Source organism: Apiotrichum porosum (genome assembly GCF_003942205.1).
Source record: "Apiotrichum porosum strain DSM 27194 chromosome Unknown scaffold_13, whole genome shotgun sequence".
Lineage (NCBI taxonomy): Eukaryota > Fungi > Basidiomycota > Tremellomycetes > Trichosporonales > Trichosporonaceae > Apiotrichum > Apiotrichum porosum.
Window position 1 is genome coordinate 417020 of NW_021167120.1, and position 22067 is coordinate 439086.

Below are 22067 nucleotides of genomic sequence, written 5' to 3' on the forward strand. Positions count from 1 at the left end.
AGTTGTCTGTTCTGTTTCTCCGTTCTTGTAAAGTCAGTGCGGCGAGAGGTATTGGTGATACATATGCTGGTCTAGAAACCCTTGGGGTTCTCGCGTAATGTCAACTGTATATGTTAGTTCAGTTTCGCAGTACCAGGAGAGGAAAAACGGGAGCTGCTGAGCACGAGGCAGAACGGCAGACGGTCGCCGTTCCCTCGTTAACAATTCCCAGTCGCCCGTTTCGACAGTATCACTTACCTTGGTCCACTTGGGAACAAAGTGCACACTCTTGCGGTAGTTACGCGCTGAAGCCTTGGGGTCGAAGGTGGTGTACTTGTCTGTGCTGGTCAGCATTGTCGCAGAAGTACAGAACACGTCAAAGTTGTCTAGATGACGACAGCTCGGAGAACACCGGACGATGGACCAGACACTTGCGTCCCGCCTTGGCTCATCACCCATCCTCGACCACTGTATCTGCAGTTCCCATTGACACAAATACCCACCCCTTGGCTTCATCTCGTTCTCCTTTGGCAGGGCCAGGGCCTTGTTAAGGCTCTTGAGCTCGACGCCGGACTCGGCGACAGCGGCAATAACGTCGTCCACACGGCGCAGACGCTTGCGGAGGTTGGCCTTGCGGGTAGGCGAGAGGCGGTAGGGGCTCTTCCACAGAAGGCCACCAAGGGACACGCTCGAGGGGCGGAACGCGCCGAACATTGTTTGTAATGTGTGTGTGTTGTTCGAGGCAAAGTCGAGCAAGTCGACTCTCGATGCTGTCCATTGGAACAGGCGGTTGGAAAGGGGACTTTTAGGCGGATGCAGAAATGGCGGGAGTATTGTCGCGTGGCACTGGAAGGCATTGCATCTCCCACGGTGGCCCATTAAATTGGCTCACGTGAGCCCTCGGATGTAAAAGGGGGATGTAGCTCCAAGAATGATTTAGGCTCAACTGTGGATGAACTTTTTTGAATTGGGGACGCGGTGCTTATTACAAGTGAGCGACAGCCATTACGAGGCGGACTCTGTCGCAGTTGGTTGTTATTATGTTTTCATTAGGCAGTGGACGCTCCTCGGAGGAAGTGCCCCGGTCGGGCCGACGGCTACTAATGACTAACTGGCTAAACTTCTCCCCGTATCTTTTTGCTACTCGACGTTAGTCGTACCAGTGCACCCCGCGTGGTGAGTAGACATGCGCGTGACTCGCTACGTTGCTCTTCCTCCCACCCACGTAGCCTTGGACGTTCAGTAGAAGAACGACGAACGACGACGGGATTCTTCCGCCAAGACTTCCCCCCTGTCCCATCTCACAACATAACCTCCACTCCAGCGCCCTTCTGCTATTGCTTTCTAGTTCGAAACCTCTTGTTCCGCTCCTCCGCCTCGCCCTCTCAACGTTACCACTCCTCCTTGTCCCACCATGAGGGAGATTCCGGCCGCCGACAAGACGCTGGCCACCATAGGCGCTGTCCTGTGGTCCGTCCAGGTCATTCCACAAATCGTGAAGAGCTACAGGACAAAGTCTACCGAGGGCCTGTCCCCAATCCTTATGTTGTGAGTCTTGGAAGTCTTGGAAGTCTTAGAAGGTTATCCAACCTGCCTACCTGGCTTGGCGCACATCTCCATGACACGCACTGCAGATACTGACGCCGCGTAGCATCTGGGGATGCGCAACAATCTTCCAGGGCTCCTATCTGGTGTCGATGAGGTCCAGTATACCTCTTCAGGTGAGTGACGTTCCGGAGCAATGTCCACCCTGTACCAGGGGACTGGCCCAGGTTTTGACTAGGAAGACTGTCATATCCATGACTGTGGCATGCTGAAAGATCAAGGGCTAACAAATCTAGGTGCAACCGCAGGCATTCGGCGCCTTCTGTACGGTTTCATGGGCGCAATGTCTTTATTATGGCAAGGGCTACTCCAAGCTCAAGGCCACGCTCTGTCTCCTCGCATTCTACTGCGTATTTGCTGGGTTTGAGACTGGATCTGTCTTCGCCCTCTGGGCTGGCGAAAGGAACGGCGTCACATGGCCGCAGCAGATGTACGGCTGGATCACATCGGCGCTCCTTATCATCGGCCTTCTTCCTCAATACTATGAGATCTACAAGGCCAAGGAGGTCGTTGGTATCTCAATCACCTTCATGCTGGTGGATATCTTCGGCGGTCTCTTCAGTGGCGTGGTACGTATAGAGAGCTTGCCAGAGCTTATCGGACGTGTCTTGTGCTCGGTGCTGACAATACTTAGTCGCTTTTCTTCCGCGAGGAATTTGACAAGACTGCTTTCGTGCAATATTTTCTTGTCGTCTTGCTTGACGGCCTTGTGGTGGTCCTGAAGCCCATCCTCAACCCACGTGCTCAGCGCCGTAGAGAGCACGAGGCCGCACTTGTGGCTGAGGAGGAGAGCAATGTCGGTGTGGCTAAGACGACCGAGATCAAGCCCGACGACAGCCCCGAGCCCGAAACTGAGGCGACCACTATCGGGGACGAAAAGGCATCCAAGACCACCACGGGATGCCCTCTCGGCCTTGGACAGGGTGAAGATGGACGTACCTTGACGACTGCATCAGATGCAACAGCCACCTCTGAACCGGCCAAGCAAAAGCAATAGAGCGACCGGTAGACGCACCAGCATTTAAACCACCATCACCGCCACCGCCTCGGGGTCTAGATTTCTTAGATTTTCTCCATATCATTCGTTTATTTCACTCTTTCTTGGACCTATGCAGAAACCAATATTGCATTAGCAGACGTTACAGATTGTGCCAATATTTGATGGCTATAGTGGTATACAGTAGTTTGTCGTATCCTTTAGGTCCATCCGCGAGCTCTAGGAAGCGTAGAATTCTGGGCGCGGAGTTAGTGGGTCTAGATACACGCAAACAAAACACAGGTGTGTGACTCACTCTTGTTAATCTGGTGAATAAGCATGTTGAGGTTGAAAGCCGCTTGGCCGTCAAACAGGTCAAGGCGGACATTGTTGTCAAACTGGGCCTGGAGCAAGTCCTCCATGTGCAGGAGTTCCTGGCCAGCGACCGACGGACTGGACATCTCGAGGGTGAAGACACCCACGTTGTCTGACGAGATGACAATGTGTACTGAACCGAATTGTCGTGGCGACACCTGGTTGACCGACAGGAGCACGCCCTTCTTGTTCAAGTCTTCGGCGGTGTACTTGTACGATCCAAACTTGGACTTTTTACCCTTTTGGTGCCAGTATTGCTTCGACATGAACGGCGCCTTCTTCTTTTGTTGCAGGGCAGCCATAGCAGAGTCAATGTAGTCGTGGTAACTCTGTATTTGCTCCTCGAAGTTGGTCCGCTTCTCGTTCAAGTGCGCATGGGCCTCGGACATGGATTGCAGGTCGACCTTGCGCTTCTGTCGCAAGCGGTGCTTCTCCTTGATGTCGGACGCGATCGAGACGAGGAGTCCCTCAAACTTGTCCTCGCGGGATAGCCTGCCAGTCTCGACCAACAGCATGCAAAACTCGATGGCACGCGACTTGACCTCGTGGAAGGGTAGTGATCGGATGCTCTCCATCTGGTACTCCGCCTCAACGGGGGTAGGCGGCAGATCGTGGCGCTCCTTTCGTGCCTGCTCGAGCGCAATGTCGCGGTGAACCTCCACAATCCACTTTTCCTCGTCCTCCTCACTGGGGTGACTGAGGAGAACCTCGTACAAGTCACGTCCGGTCTGCACGCGCAGTACGGCGATGACGTGACGTTTGGCCTGGACCTCGAGCTCTCGGACCTGAGCCTGGTAAGGATCGCTCGGTTGAAGCTGGGCGAGGCGGTTGGTGAGGCGCACGCGAACAGTGCTTTTGCTTCTGTCGTACTCCACTGGTGGACCCTCGAGTTCGTTCAAGACGCTCTCGATGGGGTCGCCAGTCTTGCCAGCCGTAAGAGCCGGGATGGACTGTATGAGGATCGACAGAAGGCCGTAAATGTCGGAACGCGTGATAGCGATAGGTGTCGCTTCCGACGTCGACTCGAGCATCTCCTGAACCTGGAAGTCCACCTCGGACGCTGAATCCGTTAGTAACCGCATCACCAAACTACCATGCGGTTGCTACTCACCATCCAAAACCCAATCGCCCATACGCTGACCTTCCGCACTGATGTAGGCGTTGAGTGGCACACGAACGAGACGGTCACTCTCTCTGGGCGACTCATCCTGAGCAGCCACGTAGCCAAGAACGTTTCCAATGGCAGCGAGGTTACGCCTCTGGATGGGATTGACACTGTCGGCAATACCGTACGTCTCAGGTGCGATGATAGCGGGGAGGATGAATGGCAAGAGAATAGCCTTGGCAATGACAGGCCAGAGGGCGCTGTCGTCATAGTCCTGGTAGCGTACACGCAGAGCAAGAAGAGCCTCGCGCGCAATCAGGCGGACAGTGTAGGGCATCTGTGCCGTTGACCCCATGAGGTCAGTTGCAAGTGGAGCAGTGAGGTTGTGGAGCTTCTGAAGGTCTGCAAGAGGTCAGTTAAGACCAAGGCGTCTCGTGTTTCGTGTGACTTACTGTGAATGTAGGTGGTGCGCGACTCAGTATGAGTTTGAAGCACTTTGTCGGCATCCACGTCACGAGGAAGATCGCTCTTGATGCCAGTAAGACTCTCCTCGGCATTGATGATGCGATGGTAAATCTCGACGGGGTCGGTTGCGAGGTCAAGCTCGTGGTCATCCAAAATGCGCTGAATGTGCGGCGCGAGCACCTGTTGGATGTAGGGAGTCAAGAGTGGCTTGACGTACTGCGTGACGACGGAGATGATCGCAAAGCGGCTGTCACGGAGCTCCTCGATTGAGCGCGAACGCAACACCTGCTCGTGCACCGAAATCTGCAAGAGCTTGTGGAAGAGGTACTCTTCGCGGCGATCGTGGCCAAAGCCGAACAGGATGAGTGTGACGCCCTCGACGAGGAGACGATCCTTGTCGGCCTCAGGGTCGGCTGCGAGCTTGTGCAAAAGACGGGAGAGGTACTTGGGGTCCGTCTGGAGCGTGAAGAAGAGGTGCTCGAACAACTCAAGCTTGCGCTGGCTGGCACGGTCGAGGTGGACGTTGGTGAACGGATCGCCGCCGCCGGGAGGGTGGAACGCGTCATCACCAGTAGCAGCACCGTGACGGCGCTTGGCGCGGACCAGGTCCTCAAAGGACATCTTGTTCTTGAGAATGAGGGCAATCTTAGTGTCGAGCTCCTTCACCTCCGTCTCGAGAGTCTGGTTGGTGCGCAGCAGCTCAACAACCTCCTTGCGCAAAGTATCGATACGCAGCTGATCGTGGAAATCGGTCTCCGTGTCGTCGAGAAGGTGCATGTAGTTTTGGATTGTTGGCACATCGACTCCGACACCAGTGATGAGACGCTCGTACATCTGGCGCTGCTTGCGACCGCGCCACATGGACTGCACCTTGACAATCTTGTCAATGTTCTGGTGAAGGTAGCACCAGCGCATCCAGAAGCGACGGCGAGCAATGAAGCCGCGCGAGAGGGACTGCAGGAAGACGAGGGCACCCTGAGTGTGCGGGTCAACGAGGTAGTCACGCCACTCGCGGAATTCATGGCGGGCAAGGTAACCGCGCGCCACGGCCTGGAAACCGATAACGTCGGGCTGAACGAATTCGAGCTTCTTCTTTTGCTCAACCGTGTGGCGCTTGGCGAGCCGGGTGCGAAGGAAGGCCTGCAGACCGCCAACCGAACCGGCCACCTCAACCTTGGCGAGTGCCTTTTGCATGTTGTCGTGAGTCTTCTTGGCAAGACGGCCACGAGCAAGAGCCTGGAACGACGAAACAGACGCCGAGACAGTGACAGCAGCCTTGGTGAACACATTCTTGCGACGGCGAGCAAGGACACCGCGAGCCTGCGACTGGATAGCGACAATGTAGCTGTTGGCGTCGTCCATCTTCTGTTCGCGGGTCTTGTGTTGGCGGCGAACGAGGGCACTGCGGAGGTGACCTTGTAGCTTGGTGAACGTAGCCGCGTGGATCTGTATCGCCTTGTGCTCCTTGACCATGGCCTGGCGAGAGAGGCGGCCACGAAGGATAGCCTGCATAGCAGTGACGGCCTGGACGTTCTTGGGGTTGGTAAGGGCTCTGCGTTCCTCCTTGCGGTCACGGCGGGCAAGCCAACCACGGCAGGTAGCCTGAATGCCGACAAAGGCGCGTTGAGCGCGGTCGAGTTCATTGTCCTGGGCCGAACGGCGCATTCGAGCAAGTACAACCGCGCGCCTGGGCTTGGACACCGACCATGGAACGCTCCATGTTGCGCACATCGCCAACATGCTGGTTCCAGCGACTGCGGGCAAGGTACCCGCGAGAAACTGCCTGGAACGACGTGGCCCAGCCACGGAGCTTCTGGTGACCCCTCTTCTCAGTCTTCACGGCGGCACGAGACCTGTGGCCACGGATTTGAGACTGAAGCTGAACAATGATGGGGGCGGCGAGCTTGAGCTGTGTCTTGACACGAGTGGCACGCTGGCGAGCAAGGGCACCACGGAGGTGCTGCTGGAGAGAAATGATGGATCCCTCACATTCAAGCAGCTCTCGGTCGCGGCCTGTGGGGTTAGCCAACACTCCGGAAGTCGGTCCGGCAACTCACGCTCGTCCTCGGTCTCCTCCTCAACTTCCTCTTCAGGCTCTGGCTCCCAACTGGCTTCCTTCGCAAGAGTTTGGCCTACTTGTTGGAAGTTGGGCATGGCCACACCCTGGATACCCTTCTGAGTAGCGGCGAGCTGCTCGTCGGTAAACTCAAATTGGCCGACAAGGTTGTTCATGCGCTCGGCACGACCAAGACGGGCCAGCAAGTGACTGAGCACGTGGATACAGAAGATGACCTTGGGGATATTCTTCTTGTTGTACAGGTCAGTGAGCTCGAAGATGAAGGTCTCGGGCATGCCGACAGAGCGGATAAAGTTGAGGAAATAGTTGATGTTGTCAGACTGGCGGAAACGGTGCTTGGCTTCGGTCCAGATACGGCGCACAACCTGCTCGCCTTGGAAGACGCGGGCGAGCTTGGCCAGAGCAATACCGTCTCGCAGGCCCTCCTCCATCTCCGTGACACCAAATTCGAGTTCTTCATCGAGGCAACCCTCAATCCACTGCTGGGCTTCACCAATGTGGCAGAGGTACTCGTACGCCGCGAGAGCGTGACGCTGGCGGTCCATCCAGTTGTTGTTACCAGCCAAGCGACGAGATGGAAGAGGCGCAGGTGCCACCTTGACCGATGAAGCGGCAAGAGGCAGACGCTGCGAGAGGCGCACGCGGTTCGACATGCCAGTGACGCCCTCACCGCCATCGTCATTGCCTTGACGCGCGGGGGCAGCCGAGATGGCACTCATGAGTCCCTTCATCTCGGCTCCGTGGACTTCGGCACGAGGAGTTAAAGACCCATAAAGGTTGGACTTGGACGACTTCTTGGAGGGCGTCGAGGGGGTGGTGGGAGTCGGTGTGTTGATGGCCGCAGAGGGAGCCAGAGGGGCAAGCGGTTCGGCCGGACGAGCTGGCGAAGGGATCACAGAGGGTACAGGCAAAACCTCAACGGGCGGCTCAGCCCTTGGTCTGGGGGGAGTGTTCACCTCAGTCAGGGGCATTGGAGTTGAGCGGCTGAGAGATGTCTTGCGACCTTTCACAGACGCCTTGCGGGCTGCACTGGCTCCGCGAACGGCGTCACCCTCCCATCCCATGTCACCAGAGACGATGCGGGGGAGGTGCTTGCCAAGAGAACGACCGTCATGGCTGCGGGAAGGCACACGAGCACGGGGAGATGGCGCTGCACCGACCTCGCCAGACGTCCAGCGGTTGGCCAACGACGACAACCGTTCCTTTGGGAGGTCCAGTAGGCGCACGGAAGCCTAGACCAGCAAGCTTGGGCTTGGGAGTGGCAGCCTTGGGCGAAGGGGCAGCCTCGTCGCCAGTGCTCTGAGCAGCCAAGATCGGAGAGTCGGATACAATACGCTTGGGCAGATCGATAACCGTCTTTGGAATCTCGGAAGGGGTGTTGAGGGACCTCCGAATCTCGTCCACTGAGCGGCGAGTCTGGACACGCTTCGTCTGCTCGATTGGCTTCGATTCCGCCAGCTTGAGCGCGTCAAGCCTGTCGGCCAGGGTGGGAGGGGGTGGCTTGTTTGGGGCCCCGAGGTTGATACTCTTCGTCTTACGAAGTGTTGGCAACTCGGGCTCCGGCTTGGAAACCTCGTTGGGGAGGACCACGGGCTCCCGGCGCTGTGCCGCCTTTAGTCGCTCACCAAACGGCGTGGGCGAGGTAGCCGGTGCTCCGGCCTGGGTTACTGGCTGAACTGCCACGAGAGACTTGGGGGCAGGACGCAAACGCTCGCCAAAGGGCGAGGGCTTGGGAGCGGTGTCTGAGGAACCCTGAGAAGGCGCTGGGGTGGGAAGTGTCATCACCGATCTGTCGGTGGGTTTGGTTGGGGTGGGAGCCTTCGATGGAGTCTGGTTGATAATATGTGAGGTCTTGGGCAGGAGGACAGACTGCTTCTCTGCTTCAGTAATGCTGTTCTGTCGAGAAGACGGAACAGTTCTCAGCACAGGGGCAAAGTCTTCGAGGTTGATCTCCACCTTGGGGGGAACTTGCGGTACGGGCGGAAGGTCAAACTGGGGCTCTTGAACAACAACGCCAGCCTTCTTCTTTGCCTCGAGCCGACGGAGTGCGTTGGCGCGAGCCTCAGCGAGCGTGTCGACTGAGGACTTGTTCCGAAGCGACATGGTCGATTGGCCAGTGACATTGGGTGAGATGGTCGCGTAGGACGTAATGGACGACGGGCGGTCACGCGGGAAGCGAGGGAGTTCGCCGACAAAGCCCTCCGGCTCAACAGGGGAGCTCGTCTGCTCGGCGGCACCAGGGAACTTGACGTCCTTGTTGCCAGCGCCGGCGCTCGGAGGGTTCCACCCAGGGACGCCGTCGACAGTTGCACGCTTTGGACGAAGGGCAGAGGTGCTCCGTGCGTGTGCAAGAAAAGATTCACTGGCAGCCGCAGAGGGTGTCACCTTGGTGGGGGTGGTGGTAGCAGGCGGTGGGGTCGTAGATTGCGACGCCTGCGCAGTCGCCGTAGAGGCAAGATACATTGAGCGAGGGCGAGGAATGGGCTGCGGCGTAGGCTCCTCGATGACGGCGGCGGCTTCGATCTTGGCCTCCCACTGGTTGCGGACAAGGTCAACAGACTTGCCACCACGAGTATGGGAGCCGATACGCGCGCCAGAGCCGGCACGCCTCAAGCCACCGACAGTGGCTTCTTCGCGGAGCGAGTTCATGCGCGATACCGTGGGAGCTCGCGATGGGGAGGAGCCGTTGCCTGCAAAGGATGACTGGACATCTTGGGACGCGTCCTGCTTACTCAGCAAGCGAGTGCGGTAGGCATAAATGGAAGGGGTCGACTGGACGTCGCTCTTGGGTGGCGACGCTGGGTCGTGGTCGCCGTCCGCCATGACGGTGCGGTTTGTTCTCTAGGGTTGCTGTGTTGTGAAGAGGTACAGTGTCGAAAGTGGTCGCAAAGGGTACGGTGCACGGTACTAGATGAACATGTGCGGCCGAGCGTTGAGACCCGCAAAGAGACAAGAGGGTGTGGTGTAGGCGGGGCTTGTCGCGTCGAGGGGATCGAGGTAAACAGTGGAGTTGTCGAGAAGGGAAAGGTGGTCACGGTTGTTTGTGATGGTTGCGCCGTGTTTACTGTCCGTCTATCTGTCACCCCCTCTTTAACGCTGTGAAATCACACGCGCTGATTTGCTTCCGCCCACGTCGGCCCCTGCCCTTTTTGGTGCGCGCAAAAGTGGTCTGTCGCTCCCCGGATTCGAACTCGTTTTTTTTTTGCTGGTGGCAACGGGACCTAAAATATCTTCCCAGATTTTGAAGGGGCAGCACAGAGACGTTCACGCGAGCACTGCCAACAACCCTCCTCTTGCCACCACAACCTATACCCCGCTCGTCATCCAGACAAGATGGGAAAGCACGACAAGAAGTCCGGAAAGGGACGTCTTGACAAGTTCTATCGTCTCGCCAAGGAGCAGGGCTATCGTGCCCGTTCAGCCTTGTGAGTGGGATGCTCCCTTCCTCCACCGACGACCTTTATCTACGTCTGCTGACATCCTCTACAGCAAGCTTGTGCACCTGAACCGCAAGTATGACCTCCTCTCCAAATCGCGCTGTGTTATCGACCTGTGTGCGGCCCCCGGTGGTTGGCTCCAGGTTGCCGAAAAGTACATGCCCAAGGGCAGTCTGATCATCGGTGTCGACCTTGTCCCCATCAAGCCTCTGCCCCATGTCATCTCGTTCCAGGCCGACATTACCACTCCCCACTGTCGCAACACCCTGCGCCAGCACATGCACGACTGGAAGGCCGACCTTGTTCTCCACGACGGTGCCCCCAACGTTGGTGCCGCGTGGGTGCAGGACGCTTTCACCCAGAACGAGCTTGTGCTCCAGTCGCTGAAGCTCGCGACCGAGTTCCTCGCCAAGGGTGGTAGCTTTGTCACCAAGGTCTTCCGCTCGCAAGACTACAACAACCTGATGTGGGTCTTTGGCCAGCTCTTCACCCACGTCGAGGCCACCAAGCCCCCATCGTCGCGTAACGTTTCCGCCGAGATCTTCGTCGTGTGCCGCGACTTCATTGCGCCCAAGCACATTGACCCCAAGTTCCTCGACCCCAAGCATGTCTTCAAGGACCTTGCCTCCCTTCCCACCACCATCACCGACGCTCCTGCTGCGTCTGGCATCCCTGGCGTCGTTGCCACTCAGGCCTCGACCTCGGCTGCCGCCAACGCCATTGCTCGCATGGCTGCCAGCAACCACGCTCACGCCAACGTCTACGCTCCCGAGAAGAAGCGCCGTCAGCGTGAAGGTTACGCCGATGGCGACACCATGCTCTTCCACAAGTCCACTGCGGCCGACTTTATCCGCACCCAGGACCCCGTCTCGCTCCTCGGAAGCATGAACATGATCGAGTTTGTCACCGACGAGGAGAAGGCTTGGCTCAAGTCTCGCCACACCACGCCTGACATTATTGTCAACTGCGAGGACCTCAAGGTTCTCGGCAAGAGCGACTTTAAGCAGCTCATGAAGTGGCGTCTCGCCATTCGTCTGGAGATTGGTCTTGACGTCAAGGCCAGCGCTGCCGGTGACGCCACGGAGGAGGTTGAGGTTGAGGAGATTGATGAAGAGGAGCAGATCACCCAGGAGCTCAAGAAGCTCCACGAGGAGAAGGCGTCCAAGCAGAAGCGTGAGAAGAAGCGCAAGAACGAGATCAAGACCAAGACGATCCAAAAGCTCCAGCTTGGAATGACCGCCCCTACCGACCTCGACATGGGCGACAACGCTCTCGATGGTGAGGAGATGTTCGACCTCGGCGAAGGTGAGCGCGAGCTCGAGCGCGCCGGCGGCAAGAACATTCGCGATGCTGTTCGCGACGCCGACGGCATGTCTGAGTCTGAGGACGAGGCCCGCGAGCCTGAAGAGGAGGACGACGACGAGGTTCTGTCCTCGGATGAGGAGCGTGAGCTCCGTACTCGTGCCCTCGAGGGCGAGCTTGACGGTCTCTACGACGACTACAAGGACCGTATGGCCGAGCGCGACGCCAAGTGGAAGGTCAAGCAAATGCGCCTCAAGGACCGCAACTACGACTCGTGGCACGGTATCCGTGAGGGTAGCGACAGCGAGGACGACGGCGTCGACAAGGGGTACCGTGACCAGAAGATGGTCCGCATGCCCCGTCGCGGTGATGCCCCCGATGAGGAGGAGGCAGAAAGCTCGGACGGTGGTTGGGACCTTGTGGCCCAGCAAAAGGCCAAGCTTGGCGAGGACGACGACAGTGATTCGGACGCCAGCGGAGAGGAGGGTGTCCCCCGGCTGCCCAAGGCCAAGCGGGCCGCTATCAAGATCCGCCCCGACGCTCGCGCACCTGAGCAGCAGCCCCAGCGTCTCCTCACCACCCTCTCTGCTGAGCAGCAGCGCGCCCAGATGAGCCGACAGGCCCAGGTCTGGTTCGACCAGTCCATCTTCAAGGACGTTGGTGACCTTGCTGCTCTGGACGGCGACGACGAGGACGAGGAGGACGGTGACGATGATATGGACAGCGACGATGAGGATGAGGATGAGGATGACGAGGAGGAGGTGGACAGCGACATTGAGATGGGCTCGAGCCTCGAGTCGACTCTGGAGGATGAGGGCGACGACGACGACGACGACTTTGAGATTGTGCCCCAAGAGAAGGACGACGACCCCGAGTGGGATGTCGACGACGAGGACCAGGACGCCGTGCTCCAGGAGAAGATCAAGGGTGAGTTGGACATCATAATGAACCACTACTAACCCTTATCAGAGAAGGGTCTCAACACTGCCGAAGCCGTCCAGCTTGCCACTCGCCTCGTCAACCGCGAGATCACTGCTTCGCAGCTCATCGACGAGGGCTTCAACCGTGGCTACAAGGACAAGGATGGTCTTCCCTCGTGGTTCCTTGACGAGGAGTCCAAGCACTACCGCCCCAACATCCCCATCACCAAGGAGGCCGTCGCTGCTCTCAAGGAGCGCCAGCGTGCTCTCGACGCCCGCCCGATCAAGAAGGTGGCCGAGGCCAAGTGGCGTAAAAAGATCAAGGCGAACACCCGTCTCCAGCGTGCCAAGAGGAAGGCCGACGGTGTCATGGAGACGGAGGACCTCAACGACGGCGAGAAGGCTCGCCAGGTCGCCCAGCTTCTCCGCCGCGCTGCTTCGGGCGAGAAGAAGAAGGAGACAAAGTACGTTGTCGCCCGTGGTGCCAACAGGGGTGTCAAGGGCCGTCCCAAGGGTGTCCGCGGTCACTACAAGATTGTCGACGCACGCATGCGCAAGGAGGTGAGTTGTTTCTCTCATAGGTGAGGATTTGCAGCTGACAAAATCTAGACTCGCGCACTCAAGCGTATCGCAAAGTCCAAAAAGTCGAAGCGCAACTAGACAGCTCGCGACATTTATATCCCAATTGCACTGCCCGTATTGTACCACCATGCATGGCTATAGACTGGTCCCGGACTCGGAGCACACGGAGCAAGGAGGAGAGAGAAACTGTCACTTGGGCATGGTGTGGTCGGTGTATTACTCATGGATGGCATTTCTGGATTTGTTTTGATCTACGTGTTTTCTATGGTGTGGACCCATGGGGCCGCACCTGATACAATTGATGATGCTACACACTGCAACTACGGCAAGAAGACCCAAGAAGGAGAAGAGTGGCAATTGGAGGAGCCTGTTTAGAAGCCGAACGACAGCTGGGAACGAGTGAACACGGGTCTGTGATGTCAGTTTATTGGCCACTTGGTGGTGTAACTCACGGCTTCCATTTGAGAGCGGTGGGGTCAATGGGGTTACGCTGCTTGGCTCGGGACTTTTGGTGCTGTTCAAGAACAGCGTCGGTAAGGTGGATAATGTGCTGGCCCTTGTAGTACTTGATCATCTGGAGAGCCTGGCACGTGTGCATGACGTCGCCGTGGGTGATGCTGGTACGCTGGGCAATCTCATCGAGCGAGATTTCGTCTTCCGACTCGAGGAGGAGCTCGACAATCTTCTCCTGCCAGTAGGCGCGGTACGAGAGCAGACCCAAATCCGAAAGCGGCTTTTCGGGGGATCCGAGCTTGCCCTCAACCTTGGAGAGCTCGTACGAGAACTCGATTAGGACCTTTCCGTAACCCTTGCGCTGGTATTGTGGGAGGGTGAGAATACACGCAACGTTGTAGGCCTCAGCGGACTCTTTCTCTTTCGAGAAATAACCAATGAGATGGTCGCCGTACTCGTCCTTGACGGTCATGCAGTAGTAGAGGAATGGGTCGACATCGTAGTAGAGCGTCTTGTGATCGAGGAAACACTTTGAGAGCAGACACAGGTTACGGCACCAGGTGCGCTGCCGCCTTCCGTCAATCTCGAAGAACGAGATGCCGTTGTGGCGATAGATCTCGTTGCCGGGAGGGTGCATGAGGGTGCACTTTGTACGGTGCCGAGTGAGTTGGGTGGCTGAGGGATAGTATAACAAGCAAAACTCGCAAATAAAGAGCTTTGGCAAGTAGGCGTACTCGGCGGGGTAGGGCGAAAAGTACCACGACTCGACCTCAGACTTGCCGATTTGCAGCTTGTTGAGGTTTTTGACACGCGAAATCTCGCTGTGACTCTGGGTCATGGAACCCGATGTACGGAGCTTCTCAATCTCTTGCTTCTTTGAGAACACTGCCGGGCCGGCAGTCGGGTCGCTGGCCACCATCTCGGTCTCGTCCTCTGCAGATGACATGCTCACGTCACCGTCCGCATCGGCATCGTCGTCGCCCTCAGCGGTGTCGTCGTCGTCATCCTCCTCGTCGGCACCGGCCGAGGCCTTGGCTTTGCTCTTCTTGCTAGCCTTTGACGGTGCTTTACCAACTTGGGAGGCGGCCTTTGTGGCAGCCTTCTTGAGCAGACTCTTGGGCGTGGCTCCTGCCTTGGAGGGACGGCCTGGGGATGCAGAACCAGGAGTAGCCTTGCCTGGAGTTGCCTTTCCAGTCGACTTCTTCTTGCTCTCCTCCTTTGCCTTGGGCCACTCCATCTCCTTGTCGGTCATGAGACGGCTACCACCAACCCACTCGTCGAGACGCTTGTTGAACTCGACATAATGGATATAATACTCGGTGTCGTCCCGCGGATCCGGCTTGGGGTCGTTGGGTCCGGGCTTGGGAGCAAAGGCTGACACCGGTCGAGGTCTTGTTGACAAGACCTCTGCCTTGCGATGCTCAACCTGGCCGTTGCCTAGCGGCTTGCTAACAAAGATCTTGACACCGGGGACAACATCCTGTTTATATTAGTTCTGTCACACCCGTGTTCCTTCCACCACAACTCACGGCCAGAGTGTAGGACCCTGGGGGTGCCACGGTCGGTGCAGGAGACTCGCTGCCGGAGCGACCACCTTTGGAAGCTGGGGTGGACACCATGTTTGATCGCCGGGGGTTTTGTGATTACTGGAATTGACTCCGCTCGCAGGTCGTGGGTGGTGGGTGGAATGCGTGGAAGCGACAGTTCTTGGGTGCGGTGTTCGCCACCAGGCCTGGGGCGGGCTGTGGGACACGGATCGGGGCTGTTCGAGCGGGGGAATGCAGCTCCGGGGCTGTAGTATCGATGCGCGCAGCAAAAGTGGGGTGGATGCACAGCCGCTGGGCGGTATAGACGTGTTGAGTAGTGGTGATGGAGTGAGAAAGACGATGAAAAGTGAGCGTTGAGAGGGGGCCAGTTTTCGCCGCGTGTGGCACCCGGCGCGCACCGGCCGTGCTTTGCCAGGGTGTGTTTTGAGGGCCCCGCACTATCCCACCACACTCCTGCGCGCCTGCACGCGCGCCCAGAACGTGTCAGCTCACACCTGTGAGACGGAGAGCGGGTCATCGACGTCGTCCTCGACGACCAACCTCCACCTCTCTCTCTCTCTCTCCATTCACCGCGCGCGATTGTGCATACCACCTCGGCACATTCTCCTCGCCACTGCTGCAGGGAGGTGTGCGAGAGCGCTTTGGGCAGAACCATGTTCTCCGTCGCGACACCCCCGGTGTCTGTAGACACGGCCACCCTCGACTCTCACCTCGAGGTGACGGTGACCCCAAGCGCGTCGGCCTTCTATGCCGGAGAAGTCTTCTCGGCCGTCATCACCCTACGCAACACAAGAGTACCCATTCACACTTCTCCCCCAGAGTCCCCGTACCCACAGTCGCAGCCGGCGTCGCCCAACCCCGTACATACGCCGCACCTCTACAACCCACAGCCGCGTTCTCCAAGTACTCCAGGTGGATATGATCTCAACTCGCCTCTCACCCCAGACCGCCCGTACTCACCGAGTACCATGCAGGGATGGCGGGGACATGCTAGGCGCCCATCGGGACATGGACATTCCCGTCGTTCCCAGAGTCTCGCGCTTGGGAAGGGGACACTGAGCAGCCAGGAAATGGTCTGGGCTCTCGGCGGCGGTGACAGTGAGCTTACTACGACGCAACACAACCCGTCTAAGTGCTGACAAGTGTAGCACCTCCAACCGGGCCACATTCGCCTCAACTACCACCACCGCTGCCTGCACGTCGATCCGCTTCTTCTATCCCAATATCGCACCCTCATGCACGCAAGATATCGATCGCAAGTACGGCGGCGTTCACCCATTCTCCTCCACCACTTGCGCCCGCCACCTTGCCCACCCCACCCCCCCAAGGTGACAATGCAGGGCCCTACACACCACAGCGTACGCCTCTGTCGCCTGATACGTCGTCCAATATGGAAGGCACGCCTGTGATTTCGGAGCCAGACCAATCCTACATGGAGGATATCTCTACTCCTGAGGCTGGTCCGTCGCGCAACAGCATATCTGGGCTTTCTGGACGCTCTCCATCGCCAGCGTTACCAGACGTTGCGGAGGAGCCGCATCAGTCTGGATTATGGCCCGAAGGAGCTCGCTCACCACCGCCTCGCTCCCCTGGCATCTCGTCAGCGGGTTCGATGGGATCCACTTCGTCCAGCGGGCATTCACCTCGTCGCTCAGTTAGCGGCGGCCGACGCTTACACGTCCGGGCACCATCGTATCACAACGCGTACGGCACATCGCTCCTCTCCCCTCCACCGATACATCCATCCATACGCGCTCGGCCTCCCCTGGACAGCAATAGCACGACAGTTCTATGGGCCCAGACGCGACTTGTCGCGCGCTTTACTCCTTCGCACCAACATATCCCACCTGATCCGCTCCTCCCACTCAAGTCTCGTCTCCTGCATCAACCCATTGGATCTGGATCGCTAATTCCTACCGAAAAGGCGAAGCGTTCAACATCACGATGGGCGCTGAGCTTTGGCACAGGATCTATCGGCCGTGACGCACAGCCGAGTCTGACCGGCAGCCTCTTTGGACTGGCCAAAGGTCTTGTGTATGGTGGTGCCGGCGGTTCGCTGGAGGAAGAGCGGAAACGTGTGTGGAACACGCAAGATCTCCCTGTCCTTGAGACTGCTCGCAGCCTCCTTGGTGTGGACATCAAGGTGATGGATGGCCAGTCAAGGGAATGTGAGTTACTGTGATCTGGGCGCGGCTAACGTTCCAGTTGTGTACACTCTTCAGCTTCCTTCAAGTCTACCACCAGCGTTCAAGGGCAAAGCTCTGCGGTTCTCATACGAGCTGGTCGTTTCTCTGACCGTTCTCCTCCCTGGGCCCGCCAAGGCACAGAGAACAAAGGAAATTACCATCCCAGTGCGCGTTTGGCCAAACGTCTCTCTCGCCCAGCCTTTGAGAACATATGATGTGCTTCAGCCCGTCATCCAGAACACGGAGCTTGGATCGGTTGCTGAGCGCGAGCCGTTGCCTCTCTCGCCTGCTGCGCGCAAGCAGACACCACACGAGGCCCCCAAGCCCAATGTGGACTCGTTGGCATCGTATGCGCGACAGTTGATCAACACTTTGGAGCCGATCCCGTCCGGCGGCGGACACCACCGCCTAGCACCTCCCCCCTCTCCTTCAAAGTCCCTCACCCCTCTGTCACCAGTCGCCTCAGTGGACCCAGTGGTGGTGAAGAGTCCTGGTATGACCAAGTCACCTTCTGGTCGCAACTTCCTCCTGGCAGCCCCCGAGGACCCGCCAAAACTCCGCCCACGCGCCACAAGCGTTGCAGGCGACGACGAGCTCGTTGAGGATGCCCAGCGCTGTGGCGAGGCAGTGGAGATTCTTTCCCGCCACTCTCCAAAGGCATCATACGACATTAGTCAGGAAGACGAGGTTGTCGCTGTCTTGACGCTTATCAAGACAACGTACCGTCTCGGTGAGACGGTCATTGGCGTTGTCACTTTCAACGACGGGGCGTGCGACCGCCGCGTACTCAAGTTTTCCGCGTTTCTGGAAACCCACGAGGTCATTCCCGAGCCCCTCCTCCCACAATCTGCCAGCTCGTCGGGCCGTGCACGCCAGCCAGAACTTCGTCGCACCCACGCCGAGTACCGTACTTCGTACGCTCTGCATACAGCGCGTATGCCCTTCTCGCTCGACATTCCGTCCGATGCCACACCAGCATTTGCACTTGCTGCAGGCGAAGGTCGCGCCGGTGGTCTCGAGTGGCGCGTCCGTCTGGCGTTCCTCGTTGCGTCCCCGCCCGCGCATCGCGGACCATCGTCGTCCCACACCCCACGGACCCCTCAGGCAGCCCAGGGGGCCGACTCACCACTCAACGGCCGGCCCGGTGGGGACACCAAGCCTGCCATCCCTGCAAAGGCTGCGGGGGCCGCCCACCTGTTGAGTGCCAACACCATGATCAACCTCCTGCCAGCTGAAGGCGACACGGACAATGTGACGTTTACGGCCGGGCCAACTCTTACCCCGTATTCCAAGGGATCGGAGGGATGGCTCGAGGCTCGTGCCGAGACAGTCGAGTGCGTAGTCCCCGTCAGCGTCTTGGCTGGTAACACGGCCTTTGTGGTCCGGCCGAGCGTATACTCGGTATAAAGATGTGGAAGCGAAATTGGCGTAAGTATCTATAAGTAAGAATAAGGAAATGCGGCGAGAGCAGGCAGGTTGCAGCGCATGCACGGCGAAGCCGACGGAGAGGAGGACGGTAGGGTAAGGAGATACAACACCATATGCATTATATATCTGATCACTACTACAGCCCAAAACGTCCGTCACCATGTCCAGCTACCCTTCTATCGGGTTGACGACGCGACGTAGGTCGCTGGGAGGCACGGTTCCGGCACGGCACGACCGCTACAGCACGCACGATGGCGGGAGAGAGTCGACACCGCGTCGTCACGCTCGTGGCGTGAGCATGTCGTTGTTCTGTGGCACCATCTTATTTCCTGTCAGCATCTCTGTAAGGAAGAGCGAAGAGAGCGGGTTGGGGAGAGGTAGATTTCAGAGAACCTGGAAACAGCATAGACTATGGGTCGTAATGCAGATGGCACTTCCTATTTTTCACAGATGATTTCGTCATATTAAGCGAGGCACGCTGGCAGAGACAGCAGCAGCGGCCTTGAGAGTGGGGAGGGGGGGGGGGGAGGGGAAATGTTCGTCTGTGGTAAACTCACCTTGAAAGTTGATGCGATGGAGAAAACGGAGACGTGCACGCGCGCTGAAATTCAGTCTGAGGCTAGCCAGATGCCCCGCCTTTCGTAGGGGCCCGGCCTCGCACCCTCGCACCCAGCGAACCGCAAGCCAAATCCCTCACCCAAAACCAAAACTAAAACTGCGCGCCTGCCAAATGCGAGAGACCCATTCCGCCATTCCGCCACAACGGCCCAAAACGCCGTCCCCGCCCAGCCGGCCGTTGTCGTTCGCACCCGCCGCCGATTCCCCCTTTAAAGCCAGCCGCGCGCCGTGTCTTTGGACTTCTTCTCCACGCAGCTCGACCCACACGCCAAACCCCTGCACCAGACCTTTCTGGAGTATGGGGGTTATGTCCCTTGCTACCAAAAAGGGCGGCTGAGGTCCGCTGCGGAGAGCAAGCCTTACTACCACCCATTAATCGCCCCGCGTCCGAATTCTAGACGGTCGAAACGGGGTTTCATGACGGGTGGACATCTTTCTGTACTCTTCCTCGCTGTTTTCATTTGCCCATGCACACTCATTTGGATGACCTTTTTTGGTGCACACGAGCGCACGAACCTGAGCCTGCAATGACGCGACTACGTTGGAAGATGACAGGTTGCTGCGAGGGACAGTGGGGGGCTCTGGCCCTCAGAAAACGGCGCGTTCACAGCTGAGGGCGGAGTGGAGGCGGACCAGAGCAACGGCTGTTGTTCAGATTGCCCTCTCAACCGCAGTTTCACTGCCATACGCGTGCATAGTATTCGTGTACAATACATGACGACACAATGCCAGGTTCACACCCTACAATGGGGGAGCGCTAACCGGTGCAAACGTGCCCGAGAAGCAGACTAAGCGGTGTGGTGTGGAAACTCAAAATAGAGGCAGCGAGTGGAGGGTCAATGAGGGTAGAGGGTGGTGGAAGGTGAAGAGGGTGGTGTCGTGAACTGAAACGGTGCGGAAGGTCGTTGAGCGAAGGCTAGGGCGTCTGAGGGATTGAGGGAGCTGGTGCTAGCTGCCATATGCCGTGCGTGGATGTGCGTATGATCGAGAATGCGGAGCGTGGTTGGAGGGTGAACACGCGTGGGTCAATGACAACAACCATGGGATCCTTTCGTCGCCAGCTGTGGTGGTGGCGGGCTACTCGGTCCACTGCTTCTCCTTGTCGGTCAGAGGAACGTACTGGCATGCGTTAGTGGGGAACGGGACTCCGACACAACGTACCATGACTCCAAAGAGCTTCTTGCGGATAACAGCACCTGACGCGTCCTTGTCGACTTGCCAGATGTCTACCGCATCAGCATCGGCGGCCCAATGACGACAGGGTGTCATCTGCGAGAAGCAACGACATGGAGCGGACAGAAGCATTCCCCAATGGGGTCCTGCTTCGCACCGATCACTGTTCGCCGCGACTCCGCCGCACTCACCTTGCTCCACTACGCCAACAGGTATGAACATGCGCCCAGGGGCAGCAAGCTGGTCGACGAGTGCGTCCGGAATAGAAGGTGCTGCAGCACCAACGTGGATCACTTGGTAAGGTGCTACGCAACATTTAGTGTTTTTCTTCTGCGTTTGCCATGTTGTTGGCTTGCTACTTACCATGAGCAGGCCACCCTTTGCGCCCGTCGCCACAAACAATGTCAATCTTTGACGCAGGGCCGATAGTCACGCCGTCTTTCGCAAGGTTGGTACGAGCTAGGTCCGCAAGACCTTGGAGATGGTCGATGCCAATGACCGTGGCACGAGGCGCGAGGCGATGGAGTACCGCCGTCACTGAGAGACCGAGAAAGAAGCAGAACCATAAGAAGGTATGACGAAAGGGGAAAGGTGGCCGGTGGTCATCGCAGATGTCAAGAGGACAGGAGGCGGAGGATAAAGGGGCCAAGGTGGAAGGAGTCCCGGGGGAAGGATTGAGCCACGAATGGAGCGCATGAGCGAGCCCAGGTGAGGAACAGGCAGGAAGCAAGAACGTGTCACGTTGCACGAGAGAAGGAGTGTTTCGTGTGAACGTGAGATAGGTGTGCAAACAAGGTCGCGAAACGAGGCGTGAGCGAGACGCAATGGAGCACACGGGTGACTCACAGTAGCCGCTTCCCGAACCAACATCCAGGACGGCGCCGCCTTCTGTGTCATTCGCGGCGTCAAGGTGCGTAAGGAGGTTCTCGCATGCGTGAGCGTGCATGTGAGGGGCGGAGATGGTGGCATTGAAGCCGATACGTCTGGACAGGCCGTCAGCTGTGGTCAGAACCGTGAGTCTCAATTCGACTGGTCTTACTGAGGCGAGTCCTCGTAGGCGGCCCAGTCTGAAGGCACATAGTTCTTGCGATCAACTCCCTTCAGCGCCTGGAGGCCAAGGTCAGCAGTAGCCAGCGATGGAGAATAGTGCATACCTCTGCGACACGGAGGGAAGTTATGAGGCCCTTGCCGACCATGCGGTCGACCAGCTACGCTATTAGTAAATGTACGCTTGACTGCAGCACAGTTCACAGGCTCGGTAGTCTCGTGAGCCGTCTGGTTGCCAACCAGGATTCTGCTCACCTCGGCATTGGTCCGTGCGCGCGAGAACGACATGACATGGCGTGTAAATGGGTGCAAAGGAGAAGGGAGCGGAGTGGTTACCGCACTGTGCTCTTTACGTGGCGTGATGGGTGAAGTGTTAACTGATGAATGGGAAGCGGTGAATGGATGAAAGTGGTGGTGGCGAGAGAAGCAACTGGCGGCATGTGACGCAATTGTTATAAGCATCATATCGCGCTACAAGTCGGACTTCAAACCGCGCACACGATTACATGGTCATTTGGGTCCACACGTCACACTGCGTGCGTGTGTGTGTGGGCCACAGACCTATGCTCAAGCACAGCACATGCAACATGCAACCAAGGTGTAACCGAACAACCACAGTGCAATCAACGATGGCGCTCCCTCAACAGTGTCAGTCAGAGAACGAAGCTGCAATATCCAATGTACCGCTAGCCATGCATGCGCTATGCGACCAGTAGTCTACATCCCAAACCCCATACCACGACACGCTTAAGCGCGGGCAGCCATGCGGAGGTTGGCCTCGAGGTTGCCCTT

General features: G+C 57.9%; 7 protein-coding genes across 7 annotated transcripts; 3 read left to right on the top strand and 4 right to left on the bottom strand.

Moving 5' to 3' along the window:
* Positions 1-71: 71 nt before the first annotated feature.
* Positions 72-693, bottom strand: EHS24_002575 (uncharacterized protein; the record flags this gene model as incomplete). Its single annotated transcript, XM_028618310.1, has 3 exons — positions 72-104; positions 238-317; positions 483-693. 3 exons carry the CDS (start codon positions 691-693, stop codon positions 72-74), a joined length of 324 nt encoding a protein of 107 aa, XP_028473266.1.
* Positions 694-1393: 700 nt separating this feature from the next.
* Positions 1394-2581, top strand: EHS24_002576 (uncharacterized protein; the record flags this gene model as incomplete). The annotated part of the gene is made up of 4 exons (XM_028618311.1): positions 1394-1527; positions 1631-1700; positions 1821-2153; positions 2219-2581. The coding sequence occupies 4 exons, from the start codon at positions 1394-1396 to the stop codon at positions 2579-2581; spliced, it is 900 nt and encodes a 299-aa protein (XP_028473267.1).
* A 219-nt stretch (positions 2582-2800) lies between these two features.
* On the bottom strand, positions 2801-9405 carry EHS24_002577 (uncharacterized protein; the record flags this gene model as incomplete). The annotated part of the gene is made up of 7 exons (XM_028618312.1): positions 2801-2817; positions 2877-3995; positions 4047-4442; positions 4493-6152; positions 6211-6518; positions 6563-7732; positions 7809-9405. 7 exons carry the CDS (start codon positions 9403-9405, stop codon positions 2801-2803), a joined length of 6267 nt encoding a protein of 2088 aa, XP_028473268.1.
* A 510-nt stretch (positions 9406-9915) lies between these two features.
* On the top strand, positions 9916-12901 carry SPB1 (AdoMet-dependent rRNA methyltransferase spb1; the record flags this gene model as incomplete). The annotated part of the gene is made up of 4 exons (XM_028618313.1): positions 9916-10007; positions 10072-12248; positions 12291-12802; positions 12851-12901. The coding sequence occupies 4 exons, from the start codon at positions 9916-9918 to the stop codon at positions 12899-12901; spliced, it is 2832 nt and encodes a 943-aa protein (XP_028473269.1).
* Positions 12902-13194: 293 nt separating this feature from the next.
* Positions 13195-14895, bottom strand: ESA1 (Histone acetyltransferase; the record flags this gene model as incomplete). Its single annotated transcript, XM_028618314.1, has 3 exons — positions 13195-13234; positions 13276-14756; positions 14806-14895. 3 exons carry the CDS (start codon positions 14893-14895, stop codon positions 13195-13197), a joined length of 1611 nt encoding a protein of 536 aa, XP_028473270.1.
* A 581-nt stretch (positions 14896-15476) lies between these two features.
* On the top strand, positions 15477-18416 carry EHS24_002580 (uncharacterized protein; the record flags this gene model as incomplete). The annotated part of the gene is made up of 3 exons (XM_028618315.1): positions 15477-15775; positions 16831-16991; positions 17029-18416. 3 exons carry the CDS (start codon positions 15477-15479, stop codon positions 18414-18416), a joined length of 1848 nt encoding a protein of 615 aa, XP_028473271.1.
* Positions 18417-20132: 1716 nt separating this feature from the next.
* EHS24_002581 (uncharacterized protein) lies at positions 20133-21563 on the bottom strand (the record flags this gene model as incomplete). Its single annotated transcript, XM_028618316.1, has 8 exons — positions 20133-20174; positions 20217-20281; positions 20420-20533; positions 20592-20765; positions 21075-21211; positions 21268-21335; positions 21383-21436; positions 21531-21563. 8 exons carry the CDS (start codon positions 21561-21563, stop codon positions 20133-20135), a joined length of 687 nt encoding a protein of 228 aa, XP_028473272.1.
* Between the last annotated feature and the right edge of the window lie 504 nt (positions 21564-22067).